This window comes from Rattus rattus, chromosome 2 (genome assembly GCF_011064425.1).
Source record: "Rattus rattus isolate New Zealand chromosome 2, Rrattus_CSIRO_v1, whole genome shotgun sequence".
Lineage (NCBI taxonomy): Eukaryota > Metazoa > Chordata > Mammalia > Rodentia > Muridae > Rattus > Rattus rattus.
This window is the reverse complement of record NC_046155.1, coordinates 112787050-112810581: the sequence shown is the minus strand read 5'-3', so window position 1 is coordinate 112810581 and position 23532 is coordinate 112787050. Positions and strand designations below refer to the sequence as shown.

At 41.5% G+C, this 23532-nt stretch overlaps 1 protein-coding gene across 1 annotated transcript; it reads right to left on the bottom strand.

The window, feature by feature from the left end:
- Window positions 1–422: 422 nt before the first annotated feature.
- LOC116891865 (zinc finger protein 14-like) lies at window positions 423–17055 on the bottom strand. The gene is made up of 5 exons (XM_032893265.1): window positions 16912–17055; window positions 3653–3779; window positions 3454–3487; window positions 2536–2550; window positions 423–2366 (listed from the first exon to the last, which is right to left on the bottom strand). The coding sequence occupies exons 1-5, from the start codon at window positions 16912–16914 to the stop codon at window positions 716–718; spliced, it is 1830 nt and encodes a 609-aa protein (XP_032749156.1). The 5' UTR covers window positions 16915–17055; the 3' UTR covers window positions 423–715.
- Window positions 17056–23532: the final 6477 nt, after the last annotated feature.

Sequence of the window (23532 nt, the reverse complement as noted above, 5' to 3'; positions counted from 1 at the left end):
GGGAGAGGGAGTGATGTCATTGTCAGACTACTTCCTGCTCATTAGGGGTGTCCAGTTCCTGGGAACAAGTTTGATCTTTGCTGTCAGGATCTCTAACTGCTTCTTGTTTCTTTGCATAAGATTACTCTAATTAACAAATAGTGACCAAGAGCAACCAGCAACCAACCAGCAACCCACCACCAACTGCCCTGCCCATTGGGGTACCAGCATTTATACACCCTCTGAAAAGTTCCCAGAATTCCAAATGTCACAGAATCACAGAAACTATCTGCAACTGGCAAAATCACACCTCTGCTAGAGCACAAGGCAAAGCATAATCAGCTGCTGTGAATGTGAAGCAGCCCCACACTCTATACCTGAAAGAAAAATGAAAACATACTCTTATATTTGTTTTTTTTTTAAATTCCAAAGTTTTCACTACATGAGTTTTCACATTGTTTATATTTACAGGATTCCCTTCTAACATGACAATTTTTAATGTCATAGGGAACATGGTTCTACTTCATTATGAGTTATTCCATACATTTGAAAGGGATGGTTACTTTCAGAAGGCTTTCTCACATTATACTCCAATTGTTACATATGAATTTTTCTCCGCAGTTGAAGACGACTGTAAAAATGGCTTTATTACATTATTCATATCTACACACCCCCTCAGAATGAAATTTATCTCTCCTAAAAGAATTGTAATATGGTAAAGCTTTAATCACATTGTTTACATATATAGGGTTCTTTCACAAATGTGGGTTCTTTCATGCCTTTGAAGAAAAGAAGGATAAATGAAGATCTTACCACATTGTTTACATTCATTGAGTTTTTCTATAGCATGGATTTGTTTATGGTTTTGAAATGAACTGTAACGCCTGAAGATTTTACCACACTGTTGACACGGATAGGATTTTTCCTCGATGTGGTTTCTTTCATGTTCTCGGAGGGAACTACGCGATTTAAAGGCCTTACCACACTGCTTACAGTCATAGGGCTTTTCACTACTATGAGTTCGCTCGTGCATTCGAAGCAAGGATGGATAAACGAAGCACTTGCCGCACTGTTTACATTCATAGGGTTTTTCCCCACTGTGAAGCTTCTTATGAATGCGAAAGGAACTGTGACCCCTAAAGGCTTTCCCACACTGTTTGCATTCGTAAGGCTTCACACCACTGTGAATTCTTTCATGGATCTGGAGTAAGCAGGGGTAAATAAAGGACCTGCCACATTGCTTACATTCATAGGGCTTTTCCCCAGTATGGTTTCTCTCATGGACTCGAAGGGAACTGTGAGATTTAAAGGCTTTACCGCACTGTTTGCAGCTATAGGGTTTTTCTGCACTGTGAGTCCTTTCATGGATTCGTAGTAAAGAAGGATAAATATAGGACTTACCACACTGTTTACATTCATATGGTTTTCCCCCAGAGTGAGTTCTGTCATGTATTTGGAGTAAATATGGATAAATGAAGGACCTATCGCACTGTTTACATTCATAGAGATTTTTCCCAGTATGAATTATTCTATGTCTTTGAAGGGAATTGTGGTATCTGAAGGAGTTACCACACTCTTCACACTTATATGGTTTTTCTCCAGTATGAGTTCTATTATGTAACTGAAGGGATCTCTGACATATGAAGGTTTTGCTACAATGTTTACATTCGTAAGGCTTTACATCAGTATGAACTCTTTTATGTCTCTGAAGGGAATTGTAGCTTTTGAAGGCTTCACCGCACTGTTTACAAGCATAAGGTTTTTCCCCAGTGTGAGTTCTTTCATGCATTTTAAGTAAAGAGGGGAAAATGAAGGCTTTATCACATTGTTTACATGGATAGGGTTTTTCCCCAGTGTGAGATCTTTCATGCAGTTTAAGTAAGGAAGGATAAATGAAGGCTTTACTGCACATCTTACATTTATAGGGTTTCTCACCAGTGTGAGACTTTTGATGCATCTTAAGTAAATACCGATTAATAAAAGATTTAATGCACTGTTTACATTCATAAGGTTTTTCTCCAGTATGAATTCTTTCATGTACTCGAAGGTCACTGAGGCGTCTGAACGCTTTCCCACACTGCTTACATCCATAGGGTTTGACACCACTGTGAGTTCTTTCATGGATCTGGAGTAAGCAGGGGTAAATAAAGGACCTGCCACATTGCTTACATTCATAGGGCTTTTCCCCGGTATGGTTTCTCTCATGGACTCGAAGGGAACTGTGAGATTTAAAGGCTTTACCACACTGTTTGCAGCTATAGGGTTTTTCTGCACTGTGAGTTCTTTCATGGGTTTGAAGTAAAGAAGGATAAATGAAGGACTTACCACACTGTTTGCATTCATAGGGCTTTTCCCCAGTATGAACTTTTTTATGCCGCCAAAAGGAGCTGTTAACTCTGAAAGCTTTACCACACTGTTTACATTCATAGGGCTTTTCCCCAGTATGAACTCTTATATGTGACTGAAGTGATCCCTGACAGATAAACACTTTATTACAATAAGGACATTTATAAGGCTTTTCCTCAGTATGAACTATGTTATGCTTCTGAAGAGAACTGAGATTTCTGAAAGCTTTCCCACATTGTAGGCATCTGTAGGGTTTTTCACGGGAATGGGTTCTTTCATGTTTTTGAAGTAAAGAAGGATACATGAAAGATTTACCACATAGTTTACATTCATAGGACCTTTTTCTTGTATTAGTTCTTCCATGACTTTCACAGGAACCAAAAGAACTCTGGGCTCTATGAAATGGTTTATGGTCATTATCGATTGCTGCTTTGTCATTCCTTTCATATGTGTAAAATGATGTAGCAGAAACACAGTTCTTTTCCTTCTGTTCATAATACATTTCTCCAACAGGAATTTCTTGATATCTTCCAAATGAGCTAGGAAAACCGAAGGATGTGCCGCATACATTATAAGGCCCACTCATGTTGAGGCTTTGCGTATAGGTTTGAATACTTGTGACAGAATACAATGTTGTCCAGGTCTGTTCACATTTATACTGTATCCTGTCATTTTCCTCAAGCTCAACTTTTGGACCAGGGAAGATGTTTGTCAGATGTGGTGTCCTGGTAAAGATTTCTTCAGATTGACAACCTTCGGTACTCTCATATAGTCTCTCACATGTACACATTCTGTTAGAACAATGAAACATACATTAGCAATAGTGATTTTACTCACTTTTTGATTATTAGTCTTGGATAAGTACTACTCCAAAATAAGAGAAAATTTAAACATTCTGGTACCGGTGAATGGTTTGAAATCAGGGGACTTGGGATTTTCTGATATGGCTCCCATAGAGTTGTCTAAAAATGCATTTCTTAGAATTGCTTCCAAATGAACTAAAGATGACTAAGTTTAAATCTCTGCTTATTTCTTTTTCTTTAAATTTCAATAATATATTAAGATTAATTCATGGAACCTCTGCCTCTACGTGGACCTTACCTCTGACTTCTCCTCGGATTTGTGTGCTGCTCTTCCATGCTCTGGTCTTCCCATTTGTTTCCTAAAAAGCAAATCATGAGAAATTATTATATATTTCGTAAAACTGCTACTATGTCTGATTTTATTCACGAAATTCTACCCTCCCCATATCCAAGGCACAGTAGAACATCAATAACCCAAATATGGGTTCTCTGAGGAGGAAGTGAAGGGGTGATGATACTCTTACCGACACAAGCAAGGTTACTGTAGGTTTCCAGCATTACATCTCTGTACAGATGCTTCTGAGAAGAATCCAGCAAAGCCCACTCTTCCTCGGTGAAGCTCACAGCCACATCCTCAAAGACAACTAAATCCTAAAGCACTCCACAAATATGTGCAAGAGAAATGGTGAAATATAAGGCACTATACATCTAAATTCAACTGACAAGAAATTCTATAGTCTCCAAACATTTTATCTTGTGGCACAGCTAGGCCTCAGATAGTACTGAGATTCCCCTTATACCTTGGCACAGGGAGTAGGATATACTGCTGGGCCACCCCAATTTGTCTCTTTAAGGTGGATCTTTAGTGGCTCCCATTTAAAAAAAAAAAAATCTATCATTCTATCATCTGTAGAGCATTGTTGCTGGTACTTAGAAAAAAAATTTTTTTTTTTTTTTAATGTATGTGAGTACACTGTTGCTGTCTTCAGACACACCAGAAGAGGGCATCGGATCTCATTACAGATGGTTGTGAGCCACTATGTGGTTGCTGGGAATTGAACTCAGGACCTCTGGAAGAACAGTCAGTGCTCTTAACTGCTGAGCCATCTCTCCAGCCCCAGAAATTTCTTATAAAAAAGCTTAAGCTTTAAAGTCATGAGGGAATGAAAAGTTCTAACACAGATTCCATGCACATAAACCAGAAGATTAATTCACTTTTCCTCAATGATCTATACAACTATTGTGATCCTTCTCAGTCTAATACAAACTATAGTATTTAGAAGGCCCACATCCTTGTGGTTCCTTTTCTGCTTCCTCTCTTAGGGTGTCCAGATGCCACTGCACACCAGGCTGGAAGGATGAAGCAGAGCTGAGAATCAGTGGGGTCTACAGCATCCTGGTCCTCCTCTGAAAATTTGAATGTTACAGTTCTCTTAGATGAAATGGCTTATGTGATATCCTTTATTCAGGGTGAATCGAGGGCTATATATAACCTTAGAGACCAGGAAGAGGTTCTGCTTAGGGTGAAGTTTCATGGAGGTTTACGTTTCTGATAATATCTCATTTGCAGGGAGGGGCATTCCATAAATTCTAGGTGCTTGCTAAGCAGATTCTTATCTGGAGGAAGTTGAATCTGTAATTTTGCCAAGGACTATGTGACAATCCTCAGATTGGGCTCTTGAGGCAGGGAAGAGGTCTAACTGGCTTCCCTCATAGAAACTTTCACAAGTCACATCTTAAATGGAATTTGAGTACATCCTATGTGACCACCCCCAGAAAAAAATATTTAGAAGCCCCAAAACAGTTTATTCCAGGCCTAATCATAATGGAATGTCTTTTGAATTTCCATTGAAAAATGTCAAATCAGAATAAAATAACTAAAAAGATGCCATTATTTTTAGGAGTTTGAGGCCAACTTATATAAGACAGATGGCTCCAATGTAAAACTGAGTTTCACTTTGGTGAGCTAGAAATCTACTCTTCTTCATCTAGTACCCCAGCCTAAGCACTGTCTGTAATCCCTTCTGGCTAAACAGGAGGACTGCCCTAATCTAGGAATACCCTTTGGAGGGACAGTGAACTCTTAGGATCCAGAAGGGTCTCATGCCATCCATTGCTTCTCACTCACTCCTATTACACCATCATAGGAATTGGCCTAAAGTTGATACCAACTCTCAAAAAGAAAGAATGTAGTTCCTTTTGTACTGAAACCAGACGACTGTACACATGCCTGAAGCGTGAAAGCTGATCACCTCATTCCTCACTAAACACCATCCTGAAAGTAGATCTCCTTTGTTAGTCCAGAGTCCTAGCCTATCTATCTAGGCTGTCATGGACCCATAGCTTCTGGAGAAATAGTTTGTATTCTTATTAAAGCCTCTTAACCAGCCCATCTTCCTTAAAGCCAGCCCTAAATGATAGTCTTGACACTCCTTTTAGGCACATTCAAGCACAAACGCAACCTTCCTTAACTGTGTTCTGTGAGTCTCTCCTCCACCTAACAATTCTGCTACTACCTTCCTTTTTTACTTGTCTCCCTCGGTCCTTTTATTTTTACGTGTAAAATTCTTTCCAACCCCTTCCCTCCTACCTACCTGCCTAGATACATTCCCCTATCCCACTCATTCAGGAACTTCACATAGGTTACAGAAAGAACTATTAAAAGTCATTCCATCTCACTCTTTCCCTTTTCATGGTGACTACTGGGTACCATGCACATGGTAGAAGGGAATAACTGTCTTCTGCAAGTTGTCCTATGACCATTACACGTACATTGCAATATGCCCGTACCTACAAATCACACATAACTTTTAAACTTTAAAGAAAAAAAAGGGCTGGAGAGATGGCTCAGCCGTTAATGGCTAGGCGCACAACCAAAAATATAAAGAAAAAAAAAATCGAATCAGATACCCTTACACAATAAAATTTTACATAGTAATTTTACACTTACATGCTTAGCAATGGTAAGAAACTAAGTGTCCTTGTTTTTTAGAATTAAAACATTCTGTTCTAAGAGCAGAAAGCGGAATGAATAATAAAAATGCCATTGTTCATAGCGTGCAATAATCTCCGTTCTGAATGGAGGTGTTTCAGGCAAAACTACTATTTTGTAGTAGGACGGCATCTATAATATAAACAGCCTATTGCTCATGACCAAGGCTGCTCAGAAATAGCTTGGATTTATCACATGTTTGATTCTGAATTTATGGTCACTGCATATTCAAGAAATACTGCGGCCCAATTTGACCCTACCTCTACCCAGACTGTTTATGTGACCTCGTATGTAGTCATAAACCATTAGGACTGTAAGCTCTACAACGATTATGCTCCTATATACCCGTAGAAAGTCAGGATCCCTTAGCTCTTGGTAATAGCTGGCATTGCAGGTTTCTGGTAGGCCAAAGTATCAGGTCTCTTCATACCTTGATAACAAACCAATGTTATACAACCTAGGCAGGCTATGTCTTGAGACCGTTCACTTGACATGCGTGCTAACTATCTATACTAACTTAATACAGGACAGTTATCTACGAAGAGAAAACATCAATTGAGAAAATGTCACCATCAGATCGGTCTGCAGACAATTCCGTGGGGGCATTTTATTGATTAATGATTGACATTAGAGGGTTCAGTTCATTTGTGAACAGTACCAGTCCTGGAAAGATAATTCTGAGTTTGTATAAGAAAGCAGGCTGAGTAAGGGTGGGAAGCAAGCTAATAAGCAGTGTTTCTCTATGGTCTCTACTTCAGATCCTACTTCTTCAGATCCTGCCTTGTGTCCTTGTCCTGACTTCACTTCAAGATAGACTCTAAGCTATAAGACGAAATAAACCCTTTCCTCCTCCCTTTGCTTTTGTTATGGTCTTTACAGCAATGGAAAGCAAATTAAGGCAACATCGCTCTTCACCTTGGACACCTATATTTCTCTTGTTTGGCTCTACATAGACATTGACCCTTTTTAGCCTCAGCTTTCAGTTCTCTCTACCTCCACCATCACTTTCAGCACAGTCTGCCTTTGCACCATTATCAACATCGGCTATGCTGTTTCTGCAGCTTTTTCTTCTGCTACCAACTTAGTTCACACTACTCTATTGGACAGGACCACTCAAACTCAAGAGAAGCCCTTAAAAAAAAACTTACATGTATGAGTACTTTTCCTGTATGTATGCATCTGTGTACCACATGCCTGGTGCCCCAGGAGGCCAAAATAGGGTGTCAAACCACCTGGAATTGGAGTCACAGACAATTTTGAGTCACCACACAGGTGCTGGGAATTGAACCTAGGCCCTCTGTGGAAGAGAAGTTGGTGCTCTTAACCACTAAGCCCTCTCTCCGCCTTCATCAGGAGAAGCCTTTTATTGTGCTGAGTGTCTATAGCCTGCTCAAGTGAACTGCCCAACTGACTGAGGCCGACTTAGACAAGCAGAGGAGCAGTATTTGCAGCAATCTCAGCAAACCTCTCATGCAAATAAAGGACATATTGAAAACAATCACAGCATTGTCTCTTTAGCTACGTCAGTTATATCTGTTCCCTGATAGCCCACTGGAGGAGGTTCGCCTAGTAAGACATAAAAGGAAATGACTGCAAGATTAACCAGAGGACAGATTCTAGAGTTTACTGAATGTTGTGAGAGGAAAAGTCCACCACAAAATAACACTGGGAAATAACACTGTTGGTAGAGGTTTGCCTAACCTACAGAAGGCCCTCAGTACCCAGCACCATATAAATTGGTCATGGTGGCACACAGCTGTAATTCCGGCACTGGAAAGGTAGAGAGAGACAGGCGGATGAGAAGTTCAAAGATATCAGCTACAAAGGGAGTTTAAGGCAAGACTGAGCTAGAGACCCGTCTTAAAAGCAAAGCGAAACAAAAACAATGACAAAAGAGCAGTTTAAAACATTCCCATTATTGGGTTAGCCTGCCCCTTTGATCGTCAAAACAACCATTTGTAAACCCTGTCTAGGTTTCTCGAAGCATCTATAATGTTTTTAAAGCACTAATTTTGGCATGAGTGTAGTCCAACAGGTTTGACAGTCCTTTTGTTCAAAACAGTCTGCACAGCTGGGAACAGATACCCCAAAATCTTTTTTTTTTCTTTTCAGAAGGACAAACATCAAGAATGTTTACAATATAAACTCAAATAATCTAATAATAATCCCAAAAAGAGATAAGCTCCTGTCACCTATTGGAATTATTCTGTGACAATAATATATTAGAGAGTTATAGAGTCAAAAGGCATGGAGATCCAGGGGAAGGGGCTTCAAATACTGCTTTAAATTAAAAAAAATTTGACAGGGTCTTACTATGTACAACTGCGGGTCTTGGAATTCACCATGTGCCCGGCTGGCCTTAGACTCACCCGCCTGCTTTTACCTCCTGAGTACTGCAACTACAAGTGTAAGCCACCACATCCAGCAAGTTGTGCATTCTTAAAGATTTTTTGGGGGGGAGGGTGTCTTGCATCAGACAGTAGTAGGTTTACACAGTGTGTAACTTAAACTTTGTGATAAGGTGGAGGAACAGGATTTTAGGCTACATGGCCAGGGCCACAGAAATGCTTTAAGTCAGGGAGGCAGAGCTTGATAAATATGTGAGTAGAGTAAAGCCGCCTTGCTATCCAGGCATCGGAGGACTGGGTACTACCCGGCCTGTTCATAGACCTATCTGCTAGGGCCATTACCTTGGTCTGAACTTTCTTTTCTTTTCTACCCCACTCCCATCCCCCACCCCCAAACAGGATTTCTTTGTGTAACAGCCCTGGCTATCCTGGAATTACTTTGTAGACCAAACTGGCCTCGAACTCACAGAACTCACAGTTTGCCTTTGCCTCTTGAGTGCTGGGATTAAAGGTGTGTGTCACCACATCTGGTAGTCTGGGCTTTCTAATATCTCCAGCCTTCTTAGTTATTTAAAAAAAAAAAAGAAGAAGAAGAAGAAGAAGAAAGAAAAAAGAAAGAAAGAAAGGAAGAAAGAAAGAAAGAAAGAAAGAAAGAAAGAAAGAAAGAAAGAAACCAAAGAGCAACATTTTTTTTTAAAAAAAGGAGGGGGGTAGGGGGAAGAGCTGTGGGATTAAGCTGGGTTGGGTTGTGGTAGGGGTGGAGTTCCCTGTCCTATAGTCAAGTTGTTGGCCCTGGGGTTAGAGGCTATCTGTAATCAAACTTCAAGAGCGGGTACTGTCTATTTGTAAGACCACTTGGAGTTGGATTTGTTGAATTCTGGTTTGTTGGGGTGTTTTCTGGACAGAACTTTTACTTTTACTAATTCCTATAAGTTGTCTAAGACAAGCTGATGAATTCTTTTGATGCGGGAATTCCATTTTGGAGAATCTGAGCCATGACTAATTGCTCAGATGTGAATGTGTGGCTGAGAAGAATACTGGCAGATAAACAGTGTCAGCCACTCTGTCCCTGATACTCACAAAATTTGGGCAGGCTGAGGATGAATCTCAGCATGAGTCTTGCAGGCAAAAAAATGGAGAGGAGTGAGGAAAATTAGAATTCTTACAGAGTAAAGGAAGACCGAAGAAAGAAGAGAAGTAGTTCTTTGCCCTTACATAGGGACTCAAAGAACCTCCTTAGCTTGTAGGACTACTCAGTCAATTACCACAAGCACAAGAGGGTCAAAGGGTGAGAGGGAGAATAGGCAGCAAAGGAAGAAAGCCTGGATATAAGTGACCTCAGACTTCTTGAAACTGTGGTAAGGAAATCAAGAGAAGTAGATATTTAGGGCTGGAGAGATGGCTCAGTGGTTAAGAGCACTGACTGCTCTTCTAGAGGTCCTGAGTTCAAATCTCAGTAACCACATGGTGGCTCACAACCATCTGTAATGAGATTTGATGCCCTCTTCTTATATATAATAAATAAATAAATCTTTTTTTTTAAAGTATCTATTTAGATAGGTGAAACTGGTACCTATTAGGGAGTCTTGGGACATCAAATACACCTGGGAAAGAGAAAAGGAAACAAGTCTCTTTGTGACTTAAGTTCATTTGGGGAGCTGGTCAAAGTCACAATAGAAACTGAAGCTGACTGCAGCACCAGGAACATACAAGATAGATCCCTCCCTCCCTCATATCCCCTACCCCATCCCCAGCATGTTGAGCTACTCTAAGACTGCACTGTCTCTTGATCTCCACTGTCCAGCCAAGGCTGCTCATCCGAGGCCAGCTACACCAAGAACATCTGGGTTCCCTAACAATTAGAGTGAGACTGTCTCTGTTGCTTGCCATTGGATCCCTTCCCCCTTTCTGAATTGCTAGTTGTGCCTCAGTGGAGGAGGATGTCCTAGTCCTGCTGGGACTACATGTCCCAGGTGGGGTAGTATGCAAGAGGGGGCCATTCTCTGAGGGAAAGGGGAAGAGGTAACTGGGGGTTAGGACTTTTAAGGGTGCGACTGGGAGAGGGCTGAAATCAAAATATAGAGAGAATACACACACACACACACACACACACACACATATATATATATATATGTATGTATAAAGTTCTCATACTAGCAATTTAAAAAGTACACCTCAAACAAAGCCTTAGGGAAAAAAAAGAAGCAAATACACACAAGAGGAGTAGATGGTAGAAAATAATCAAAGTCAGGGTAAAAAAAATCAATGATTTAGAAACAAAAAGAACAACACAAGAATCAGTAAAACCAAGAGGTGGTTCTTTGAGAAAATCAACAAGATAGACAAACCCTTAGCCAAACTAACTAAATGGCAGATACTATCCAAATTAATAAAATCAGATATGAAAGGGAAGACATAACAACAGACACTGAGGAAATCTTAAGAATAATTTGCTCTTACTTTGAAAATTTATACTTCACAAAACTGGTAAATCTGGATGAAATGAAAGATTTTCTAGACAGGTATCACAAAAAGAAGACTGGTCTTTGGTCAGGAGAACAAGAATAGTTGCATTCCCCTTCTAGAACCACCAAATAAGCTCTCAAGGAAAATTTAAAGAAAATGGATATTCTGGACAGATACCACTTACCAATGGTAAATCAAGATCAGATAAGCTATCTAAATAGTCCTATTGCCCCCACGGAAACAGAAGTAGACATTAAAAGTCTCCCAACCAAAAAAAAAAAAAAAAAAAAAGCCCAGGGCCAGATGGTTTTAGTGCAGAATTCTACCAGACTTTCAGAAGAGAGCTAATAATTCTCAAACAATTCTATAATAGAAAGAGAAGGAACATTGCCAAACTTATTTGACGAGGCCATAGTCATCCTGATATCTAAACCACATTAAAAAGCCAATAAAGAGAATTTCAGACCAATTTCTACTATAAACATTGATGGAAATATACTCAATAATGGCAGACTGATTCTAAGAACACATAAAAAAAAACATCATCCACCATAATCAAGTAGGCTTCATCCTAGGGATGCAGGGATGGTTTAATATATGAAAATTCATCAATCCTTATATAAAGAAACTAAAAGAAAAAAGTCACATGACTATCTCATTGGATGTTAATAAAGCCTTGGACAAAATTTAATATACCTACATCTAAAAGTCTTGGACAGATCAGGGATACAAGGTGCATACTTAAGCATAATAAATGCAATATATGCAAGCCAATAGCCAACCTCAAATTAAATGAAGAGAAAATGAGAGCAAGTGCACTAAAATTGGGACAAGACAAGGCTGCCCACTCTCCCGATTCATTCAACATAGAGCTCGAATTTATACCTGGAGAAATGAAACAACTAAATTGGAAAGGGAGAAGGGAAAATACTGCTATTTGTAGATGATATGTTAGTATATAAATGACCCCAAAAATTCTACCAGAGAAGTACTACAGCTGATAAAAACACCTTTAGCAAAGTAGCTGGATGAAAAATTAACTCAAAATAATTAGTAGACCTTCTTTATACAAAAGTGAAAAGAAATTGTGGAAGTAACACCCTTCACAGTAGCCACAAATAATGTAAACTATCTTGGTGTAACTTTAACCAAGCAAGTGAAAGACCTGTAGGAGAAGAACTTCAAGTCTCTGAAAAAGGAAATAAAGGAACGCATCCAAAGATGGAAAGATCTCCCATGATCATGGATCTGTAGAATTAACATAGTAAAAATGGCCATCTTGCCAAAAGCAATCTACATATTCTATGCAATTTCCATCAAAATTTCAATACAATTCTTAAAAGAGCGATTCTCAACTTCATATGCAAAAACCAAAAACCTAGGATAAAAAACAAGAAACAAAAAAACAAACAAAAACGAAACAAAACAAAAGCAGGATAGTTAAAACAATCCTGTACAACAAGAGAAATTCTGGAGGTATCACCATTCCTGATTTCAAACTATACTACTGAGCAATCTTAATTAAAAACAAAACAAAACAAACAAAGAAACAAACAAACAAACAAAAAAAACCCAGTATGATATTCACATAAACACAGATAGGTTGACTGATGGATAGAATCGAAGACCCAAAAACAAACTCATATTCCTATGAACTGTAAATGCTTAATATTTGACAAAGAAGCCCAAACTTTACATTGGAAAAATGAAAGCATCTTCAACAAATAGTGCTGGTTTAACTAGATGTCTGCGTGTAGGAGAATGCAAATAGACTCATGTGATGGTCCATGGTATTGTGTCATTATTGAAGGAGGGGGTAACATTTATAGAGGAAGTGTGTATCTGAGGGGATGGGGCCTGAGGTCTCTATACTCAAGGTCCTCCCAGTATTGAAGGAGAGCCTCCTCGAAGCTGCCTGCAGAAGGGAGTCCTCTCCTGGATGCCTTTGAATAAAGATGGAGAACTCCAGGCTCCTCCTGCATGCCTGCCTGCAGGCTGTCATACTTCCTACCATGATGATAATGGATGGAACTTCAGAAAGCATAAGTCAGTTCTAATTAAATGTTTTCTTTTATAAGAGTTGCCTCTTTCTCAGAACTCTGTGACTGGGTTTTCGTGAGGTTCCAAAAGCAGAGATCTCCAAATTATTTCTCTGCTGCATCACCCTGGTCTGTTCAATTAGCACATGGTAGGCACTAATAAATATTTTGAAAAGAAAAAAGAAAAGAGTTGCCTCTTATAAAGAGTTGGTCATCATGTCTCTTCACAGAAAAGGAAATACTAATTGAAACAATCCATATCTATCATCCTGGACAATGCTGAACTCCAAGTGGATCAAAGACCTCAACATAAAACCAGAATATACTGGCTAGTTTTGTGTGTCAACTTGACACAAGCTGGAGTTACCACAGAAAAAAAGAGCCTCAGTTGTGGAAATGCTTCATGAGATCCAGCTGTAAGGCATTTTCTCAATTAGTGATTAAGAGGGGAGGGCCCAGCCCATTGTGGGTGGTGCCATCCCTGGGCTGGTGGTCTTGGGTTCTGTAAGAGAGCAAGCTGAGCAAGTCAGGGGAAGCAAGCCAGTAACATCCCTCCATGGCCTCTGCATCAGCTCCTGCTTCCTAACCTGCTTGAGTTCCAGTCCTGACTTCCTTTAGTGATAAACAACAATGTGAATGTGTAAGCTGAATAAACCCTTTCCTCCCCAACTTGCTTCTTGGTCATGATGTTTGTACAGGAATAGAAAGGCTGACTAAGACAGAGACACACTAAAAGTCTAATAGAAAAATAGTGGGGAATGGCTTTGAACACAGTAGACAAATTTTTGAACAGAACACTAACAGGTCAGGCACTAAGATCAACAATTAATAAATGGGACCTCATGAAACTGGACAGCTTTTGTAAAGCTAAAGCTACCATCAATAGGACAAAACAGCAGCCTAAAGAATGGGAAAAGATCTTCACCAACCCAACATACAACAGAGGCCCAATATTTAAAATATACAGAGCTCAAGAAATTGAGACCACCAAACCAAATAACCCAATTAAAAATGGGGTACCAAACTAAACAGAGAATTCTCAACAGAGAATCTCGAATGGACATGAAGCACTTAAACAACTGTTCAATGTCCCTAGTCATCAGAGAAATACAAAAGGACTCTGAGATTCTTTACAACCAGTAAGAACGGCTAAGATCAAAAACTCAAGTGACAGCACCATGCTGGCGAGGATGTGGAGTAAAGAGAACATGCCTTCATCGTTGTTGGGAGTGCAGCCTTGTACCACCACTCTGGAAATCAATTTGGCGGGTTTTCAGAAAATTGGAAATAGTTCCCAGGCATATACCCAAAAGATGCTCCACTATACCACAAGGACCCTTGCTTAAGTATGCTCATAGCAGCTTTATTGGTAAGAGTCAGAAACTGGAAACAACCTACATGTCCCTCAAATGAAGATTTAGTTTAAAAATGTAGTACATCTACTATTCAGCTATTAAAAGCAAGGACACTATGAAAACTGTGGGCAAATGGATGAAACTAGGAAAATACCATCCTGAGTGAGGTAACCTAGACCCAGAAAGACACTTATAACTGGACATTAGCTGTAAAGTACAGGATAACTCTGCTATGATCCACAGAACCAAAGAAACTAAGTAACAAGGAAGGCCCAAGAAAGAATACATGAAGAGGAAACAAAATAGTCTTTGGATGTGGATAAAGAGAGGGAACTGGGTGGGAGAGGGGGGTGAAGAAGGGCCGTGGGGATGGGGATCGGGTGTGGCAGGACAGTGCTGGAAGAGGAAATGGAGATCTAGGACATCTCTGGGACTAGCTCTAGAACTGGGATGGGGGAGGCTACAAGGAGTCTATAAAGGTGACCCTAGCTGAGGTTCCTACCAGTGAGGGATATGGAGATTGAAGTGTCCACTTCCTGTAACCAGGCAGACTTCCAGTGGAGGGAGCCAGATATCAACCTATCCATAAAACCTTCAACCCAATTTTTCCTGCCTACAAAATGTGCAAGGATGAAGATGGAGCAGAGTCCGAGGGAACAACCAACCAATGACTGCTCCAGGTTAAGACCTACCCCAAATGGGACACAGCTAAACGGATACTAATAACGATACTCTGCTATGCTTGCAGACAGGAGCCACATGCAGACTGAAATAGATACAGACACCCATAACCAAATATCAGGCAGAGCTTGTGGAGTCTTATAGAAGGGTAGAATTGAGCAAGCCAGAAGGGTCAAGGACACCACAAGAAGACCTACAGACCCAACCAACCTGGGACCATGGAGGCACACAGAGACTGAACCACCAACCAAACAACATGTAGGGGCTGGACCTATGTCCCCTTTATATCTGGAGCAGATGAGCAGCTTGGTTCTGATCTGGGTCCCCTAACAATTGTCGTGGGGGGCTGTCTCTGACTCGGTTGCCTGCTACTGGATTCCTTTCTCCTAACTGGACTGCCTGGCTAGGCTTCAGTGGGAGAGGATGTGCTTAGTTCTGTTGGGACTAGATGCCCCAGGACAGGGCAGCACCCAAAGGGGGCTTCTCTTTCTCTGAGGGGAAAGGAAGGAGGTAATGTGGGGACGTATTTCTAAGAACAGAAGTGGGAGTAGGGGGGAAAGGGGTTGGGATCAGGATGTTAATTAATTCATTCATTCATTAATGAAAAAATAATTTTATGGTTGTGAGTCACAACAACATGAGGAACTGTATTAAAGGCTGGCATTAGAAAAGATGAGAGGAACTGCCACAGAGGGTGTTGGCTATTCAAGCTAGGATCTCAGACTCTCCTGTGGTTCCACTCAATCCCACCTAGAGAAAACTGTGTAGGGTAGAAAAGCTCAGTGCTAGGGCTTCCGGATCCAGACAGATGAGGACACGGAGGACATGTCTCTCCAGAGACCTTTACGCTGGTCTCTTAGTGTCTCTTGCAGTACTTGTAGGGCTGGAGAGATGGTTCAGCAGTTCAGTGTGCTGTTTTGGAAAACCTGAGTTTGGTTACCAGCACTCACTTCAGTGAATGATGACAGCTTTTAACATTACCTTCAAGGCCTCAGACAGTCTCTTCAGGTCTCTGTCCCCACACATGTAGCGTTTATACTGAGAGACACATACATATACAAAACATAAATAATTCTTAAACTAATAATTAGGGTGCTGACGAGATGGCTTAGTGGTTAAAGCCTACTCGTTGCTCTTAAAGAGAAGCCAAGTTTAGTTCCCAGCACATGCATGGCATCTGAAAAACATCTAAAGCTCCTGTCCCTGGAGATCCAAACCCTGTTCTGCCCTGCACATGCATGTGGTATATACACATACATGCAAGCACATACTCATATACATAAAAATAAACCTTCACAAAAGTTGAAATAGAATCGGGGCTGGAAAGATGGTTCACCTAGTAAAGATACCTATCTCCCAGACTGCTGCCCTGAATTTAAACCCTAGGCCAACACAATGGGAGAACCTATTCACACAAATCGTTCTCTGACTTGCACAGGAACACTGGCACATTTCCCAGCCCGCAATAAATAAATACGTCTTTAAAACAAAGAGAATGCTCTCCCAAAAGAGTGTAAAAGAATAAAAATAAATAAAATTTTACCAAGTGGGACCTAAATCTAAATATAACCTGCACCATTCGGAACTTCTAGAGAAAAAAAAAATCTAGAGACAGAAAATCTAGAGGGTCTTAAGGTTAGCAATGTGCTGCTTTCAGGTGCTACGCCAACACCACTACCAGTGCTAACACACAGAGAAGTGACGTCACCAACATTGAAGCATTCCTTGTGCTGGACAGAGCCTATCAAGTCCCACGGCCCGCGGGGGCGTAGGGGTTGGGGATTGACACTAAATCCGCGGGGAGTGGGGATCCTAGTCCCAGAACTGCAAGCCCCGCCCCAACCCCGTGAGGATCCACCCCATCGGATCCACCCCATCTGGGGACAAGGGTCCCGTGCTCACCATAGCGCGGCTTCCAGGCTCACCCGCACTCTTCTCATAATTTGCCACAGCGGTGCTCTCCCCACAGAGCAGCGTCTCCAAAGCGACTACCTCAGCCTTAGAGCCTAGCAGGGAGCATGGCGGCCAAGAAGTCCCGCCTCCCGCTGGCACTCGATTGGACTGCCTACTTGGAGGCTCTGATTGGCTAGTAATGTTTGAGTGACAGCAACCTTAAACCGCTAAGGGCAGAAGGGACCAGTACAGCCTTTCACTCCCAGCCCTGCCTTCTCCCCTGAGTGTGGACCTGAGTGAGCTCCAGTGAGATCTACATGTACACAGAAAATGTTTCTTCCTCCCAGAGCTTGCACGGCTGTCTTCTGGCACTTATCAGGCACGACTTGCTTCAGAGCACAGGACCGCTCATGTGCACTGCCCACTACACAATTCTGCTTAAATGCAATTTTCCCCGGATCTGAAACAGGTCTGCACCTTTAGCGAAACTCCCGACTGGGAAGGATTGTGGCTTTACCTATAATTTCTCCTTTCCACCAAAGACAATTTCTGTCACTCACAACTCTTTAGCCAATCAGGGCATCGGGACATGCTGTTCCCTCAGAAGCACAGGTAGGAGGCGGGTTTTCCCTCCTGGCGGTGCTCGGTGTTCTGCTTTGCCTCTGCGGGAGAGATATCTGGGGGGCAGGAGTGCAGTGTGCTGTGGGCCCTCTGCGCAGCCATGAGGACAGCGCGGAACCGCGCCATTTTGAACCTTATGTAAGCGAGTAGCAGCCATCCCTTACGGAGTAGGGCATCCGACTGAGTTGGCTCTGTCACCCGGGGCTGGGCCAGGGTGACAGTGGGAGAGCATTCTGTAGTCTTCGGAAACCTGAGATTGACTCCTCCTAGCGGCCCGCGGGCCAGAGGCTTCTTTTGACACTGATACTGTGTGGGCCCAGCAGCAGTGATGATTTTGGCGGTTTTTAATTGCAGATTTTTATAAAAGACCGAGTCTCATTAAGTAACTTTCACTGGATGGAACTTGGCATGTAGACCAAGCTGGTCTAGAACTCACATAGATCTGCCTGTCTACACCTTCTGACTTGAGTTGAAGGCGTAGGCTTCTCTTACTGGAACTGGTGGCCTTTTGGTGTTGGACCGTAAGGCATTCTAGTTTCTTTTTGGTTAAGTTTCTGATTATAGTTTTGTTACTCTGTTCGTTCCCAAGTGTTAGTACACCATTTTGATTATTGTAATGTTGGGACAATTTCAAAGATCTCTGTCTATGTGTGTAAGAACAAACATTCATCAATAATAGTCATTTCCTCCATGATCCACTCAACAGTTACCTAGCAACAGCCAGGTAAGAGCCTGGCTTGATATAAAAGGACTGTTTGCTCGCTCGCTCTCTCTCTCTCTCTCTCTCTCTTTGTCTCTCTCTCTTCGCCCAGATGTCCCAGCCAGCCTCCTCCCTTCTTTCTCTCTTCTCTTTCTGTTCCTCTCTGTCCCCCTCTTCTCTGCCTGTTACAAAAGGTCCCAAATAAATTCCCTTTTATAGTAAGCCCATCCTATGGCTGATTTCTCAGAGGGAATGCTTTGGCATGGACATGGGCATGGGCCTAGGCAGCACTCCTTTGGCACCACTGGCTCCGTTTTATAAAATACATTTAATTAATATATGACATCTAGATGATAATTTCTTCTACTCAGATCTCTGATTACATTGACACCTAAGCTAGCTGCAGCTTGACAGCTAGAGAAGGGGCAACTAGCTTGTTACCCCAAGGTAATCCACCACCATATTAGCTCATTAGTCAGTTCATTAGCTAGTTAAGACTACCAGATCTCTTATCAAAGAGACAGACTGGTTGCCTTGCTCACAGGATTCATGATAAAAGATAGACAAATTTCAGATGTAATCTTTCACAGGTGTAACCTTCTGCTACCCCCTTATCTAAAAAACTGTTTGCAATGACTGATCCCCAGTGATCAACCACCTATGTCTCATGGCAAATAATTGTATGGAAAGATGTAACTTTATGAAAGGTCTGAGGATACAAGCTCAAGTTATGAGGATCCAAGAAAATATTTGAGGATAGAAAGTGTCTTGAGGTCGATAATTGCAAGATATAAAGGTTGGAGGACATAAAAAGAAAACTTAGTAATAGGAAAATGATTAAGGTACAAAATGCTTCAGATTTCTTCCCTCCCCCCACCCTCTCCCCCACCCTGCCAGGCCACTGTTATATTAAGACTTCAAAAGTTCAGAATTCTAACATTAATCAATGGAGTTGTGATAAATCACTGTTATTGTGATAAAACATTACAATATATGATCTACTTTCATAGTCATGAGTTCAAGATTTTAGGTTTCTGTTGACTATCTTTTTTTAAGTATGACCTTTAAAATGATCCCTGTCTTTGATCAAACCTATTTTCTAGCTGGCATGGTGGCACACAAGTGTCATCCCAGCACTTGGGAGCCTGAGGCAGGAGAATCTCTTGAGACTAGGAGTTTGAGGCCAGCTTAGGCAGTACAGTCAGGTGCTGCCTCTATGTCTAGATGCAGCCACAAGACAAGCATGTAAACAACTCCAGGTCCAGGGCAGAAGCCACGTGGCACACCAGAAACCCAGTGAGGCCAAGGATGTTCAGATAGGGCAGATGTGACTGGAGAGGCAGGGCAAGGAAGGCAATGGTAGCTGCTGGTTAGCAATAAGAGGCAAAGTCTAGGGAAAATCATAGGTGCTAAGGCCTAAGGACCAAAGGACCCAGCAATAGGCCAACCTTTCTCATCCTGGAGTGACTACTCAAAGAGGAAGGAGGCCTGAGTCCTGGGTTGCTGGAAGCTACTGGGTTCAGGAGCAGGTCCATAGTGGGGTCCTGCTGAGATCAGAGCATGTTGTAGAACATCTGAAGGGAAGATATGGACTGAAGGAGAACAGGCTACAAGTGCAGAAATTTTACAGTACTTTTGTGAAGCACAGCAGGAAAATGGGATGAGGGTGAAGGGGAGTAGCAAGCAGTGTCTGTAGACCTTGGGCAACTTCAATGCAGGGTTCACAGAGCCCAGGAACCATCCAGGGGCTCAGTGCCATGAGGCAGAAGGGCCTGCCAGAGGATAAGAGTCTGGTTCTTCTCAGGACGGTGTCCCTCAAAGATTGAAAGGCTCTGAAGTGGAAATTTCTGGCTTCCTTGGAAACTCAAATAATGAATGCATAACTAAATGATTTATTGAAAACCTAACCACTGTGTGAACAACTGAACTGTCACTTCGCCTGCTGTGAGCAGACAAGTAAGTTTTATTTATTAGTGACACTCACTGTATCAAAAACACTCAAGGACAGGTCTCATGTTCAGGAGTAATTGACCAATAAAATAATGGATACAGTTTTTTTGGTGTTCTTTTATTTGTTTACAGGTTGGTAGCTTGTGTGTGTGTGTGTGTGTGTGTGTGTGTGTGTGTGTGTGTGTGTGTGTGTGTGTTTTTATCTTATTTTCTTTTGCTTTGGGGGTTTGATGTTCTATTAGGGTTTCATTTGTTTTTGAGGAAAAAAAACTTACAGTTGGGCATGCAGGGAGAGGGAAAGGAACTGGAAGGACTTGAGAAAGAGGAAGAATGTAATCAAAATTTATTTAAAATTAAAAATTGATTTAAATAATAAAAGGGGAAAATTAAGACTAAGAGAGGAAGAAGGATAACCAAGAGACCGGAGAAAGGAAACAAGTTCAGCTATAACTACTCAAACACAAAGTACAAGGAAGAACACAAACATTTATTTGCTTTTTTTATATGAGTACATAAAATAAATCTTTAAAAAAAGAATATCTATGAACAATACTCACAGTCTACTTCATACCAATGGGACCATATCTGAGCTTTTTTTTTCTTTACCTTCTTAATAGTTCATTTATTTATTTACTCATTTTTATTCACTTTACAACCCCATCTCAGCCCCCTCCCTACTCTCCTGCCAGCTCTATGCTCACAAACCCCTCCCACATTACTCCTTGCCTTCTCATATGTATGTGTGTGTGCATGTGCGTGTGCGTATGTGTGTGTATCAGAAATGGATGGAAGGAGGGAACTGAGTGGGAGAGGGATAAGGAGGGAAAGGGGGTGAGGATCACGTTAGAGGACAGTGGGGGTGGAGGGGCTGGAGAAGGCTGGGAGAGAGAAAAAAATTGATGGGTGGAGCGCCTCTTGGATGAGACAGAGACCTGGGATGGGGAAAAGCTATCAAGAGTCTATGGGAGTGACCCTAGCTGAGACTCCTAGCAGCTGGAGATTTGGAGACAAAAGTAGCCACATCCTGTAGCCAGGTGGGATTTCAAGTAGAGGAATGGGGGGCACAAACCCAATCTCAAAAACTTTGATCCAAATCTGTCCTGCCTACAAGATGTGCAGGAATTAAGATGGAGTAGAAGTTGTGGGACCGGCCACCAATGACTGGCCGAAATTGAGACAAGTGCCTGGGAGAAAGCCTACCACTGACACAATGAATGATACTCTTACATTAATGATATGCTTACAGATGCAGAGTCTCACAGGTAAACATTAGGTGGAGATCAGGGAGACAGGTGAAAGACAGAAGGGTTGAGGGAGGCAGAGGGTTCAAGGATACAACAAGAAGACCCACAGAGTCCACTAACCTGGGCCCATGAGGGCTCACAGCGACTAAATCACTAACCAAAGAAAATCCAGGGTTAGATCTAGGTACTATACATATTTGTAGTTGATGTGCAGCTTGGTCTTCCTGTTGTTCCATTAACAATGGGAGTGGCCAAATAAATCAGTAGCCTTCCTCTATAAAAAAGAGAAACAAGCTGAGAAAGAAATTAGGGAAACGACACCCTTCATAATAGTCCCAAATAATATAAAATACCTCGATGTGACTTTAACCAAACAAGTAAAAGATCTGTATGATAACAACTTCAAGCCGCTGAAGAAAGAAATTGAAGACCTCAGAAGATGGAAAGATCTCCCATGCTCATGGATTGGCAGGATCAACATAGTAAAAATGGCCATTTTACCAAAATCGATCTACAGATTCAATGCAATCCCCATCAAAATACCAGTCCAATTCTTCAGAGAGGTAGACACAACAATTTGCAAATTCATCTGGAATAACAAAAACCCAGGATAGCTAAAACTATCCTCAACAATAAAAGGACTTCTGGGGGAATCACTATCCCTGAACTCAAGAAGTATTACAGAGCAATAGTGATAAAAACTGCATGGTATTGATACAGAGACAAACAGATAGACCAGTGGAATAGAATTGAAGTCCCAGAAATGAACCCACGAACCTATGGTCACTTGATTTTTGACAAAGGGGCCAAAACCATCCAATGGAAAAAAGACAGCATTTTCAACAAATGGTGCTGGTTCAACTGGAGGTCAGCATGTAGAAGAATGCAGATTGATCCATGCTTATCACCCTGTACAAAGCTTAAGTCCAAGTGGATAAAGGACCTCCACATCAAACCAGACACAATCTAATAGAAGAAAAAGTGGGGAAGCATCTAGAACACATGGGCACTGGAGAAAATTTCCTGAACAAAACACCAATGGCTTATGCTCTAAGATCAAGAATCGACAAATGGGATCTCATAAAACTGCAAACCTTCTGTAAGGCAAAGGACACTGGTTAGGACAAAATGGCAACCAACAGATTGGGAAAAGATCTTTACCATTCCTACAACAGATAGAAGGCTTATATCCAAAATATACAAAGAGCTCAAGAAGTTAGACTGCAGGAAGACAAATAACCCTATTAAAAAATGGGGTTCAGAGCTAAACAAAGAATTCACAGCTGAGGAATGCCAAATGGCTGAGAAACACCTAAAGAAATGTTCAACATCTTTAGTCATAAGGGAAATGCAAATCAAAACAACCCTGAGATTTCACCTCACACCAGGGAGAATGGCTAAGATCAAAAGCTCAGGTGACAGCAAATGCTGGCGAGGATATGGTGAAAGAGGAACACTCCTCCATTGTTGGTGGGACTGCAGACTGGTACAACCATTCTGGAAATCAGTCTGGATGTTCCTCAGAAAATTGGACATTGAACTACCTGAGGACCTAGCTATACCTCTCTTGGGCATATACCCAAAAGATGCCCCAACATATAACAAAGACACATGCTCCACTATGTTCATAGCAGCCTTATTTATAATAGCCAGAAGCTGGAAAGAACCCAGATGCCCTTCAACAGAGGAATGGATACAGAAAATGTGGTACATCTACAAATGGAATATTACTCAGCTATCAAAAACAATGACTTTTTGAAATTCATAGGCAAATGGATGGAACTGGAAAATATCATCCTGAGTGAGATAACCCAATCACAGAAAAACACACATGGTATGCACTCATTGATAAGTGGCTATTAGCCCAAATGCTTGAATTACCCTAGATGCACAGAACACATGAAACTCAAGAAGGATGACCAAAATGCGAATGCTTCACTCCTTCTTTAAAAGGCGAACAAGAATACCCTTGGCAGGGAATAGGGAGGCAAAAAAGTTTAGAACAGAGGCAGAAGGAACACCCATTTTGAGCCTGCCCCACATGTGGCCCATACATATACAGCCACCAAACTAGATAAGTTGGATGAAGCAAAGAAGTGCAGGCCAACAGGAACC

Bases quoted from the DNA above. Each gene is read 5' to 3' on its own strand.
- LOC116891865 (XM_032893265.1), bottom strand. The intron at 3,488-3,652 runs GTAAGAGTATCA...TTTGCTTTTTAG, and splicing joins CAGTAACCTTGCTTGTGTCG to GAAACAAATGGGAAGACCAG.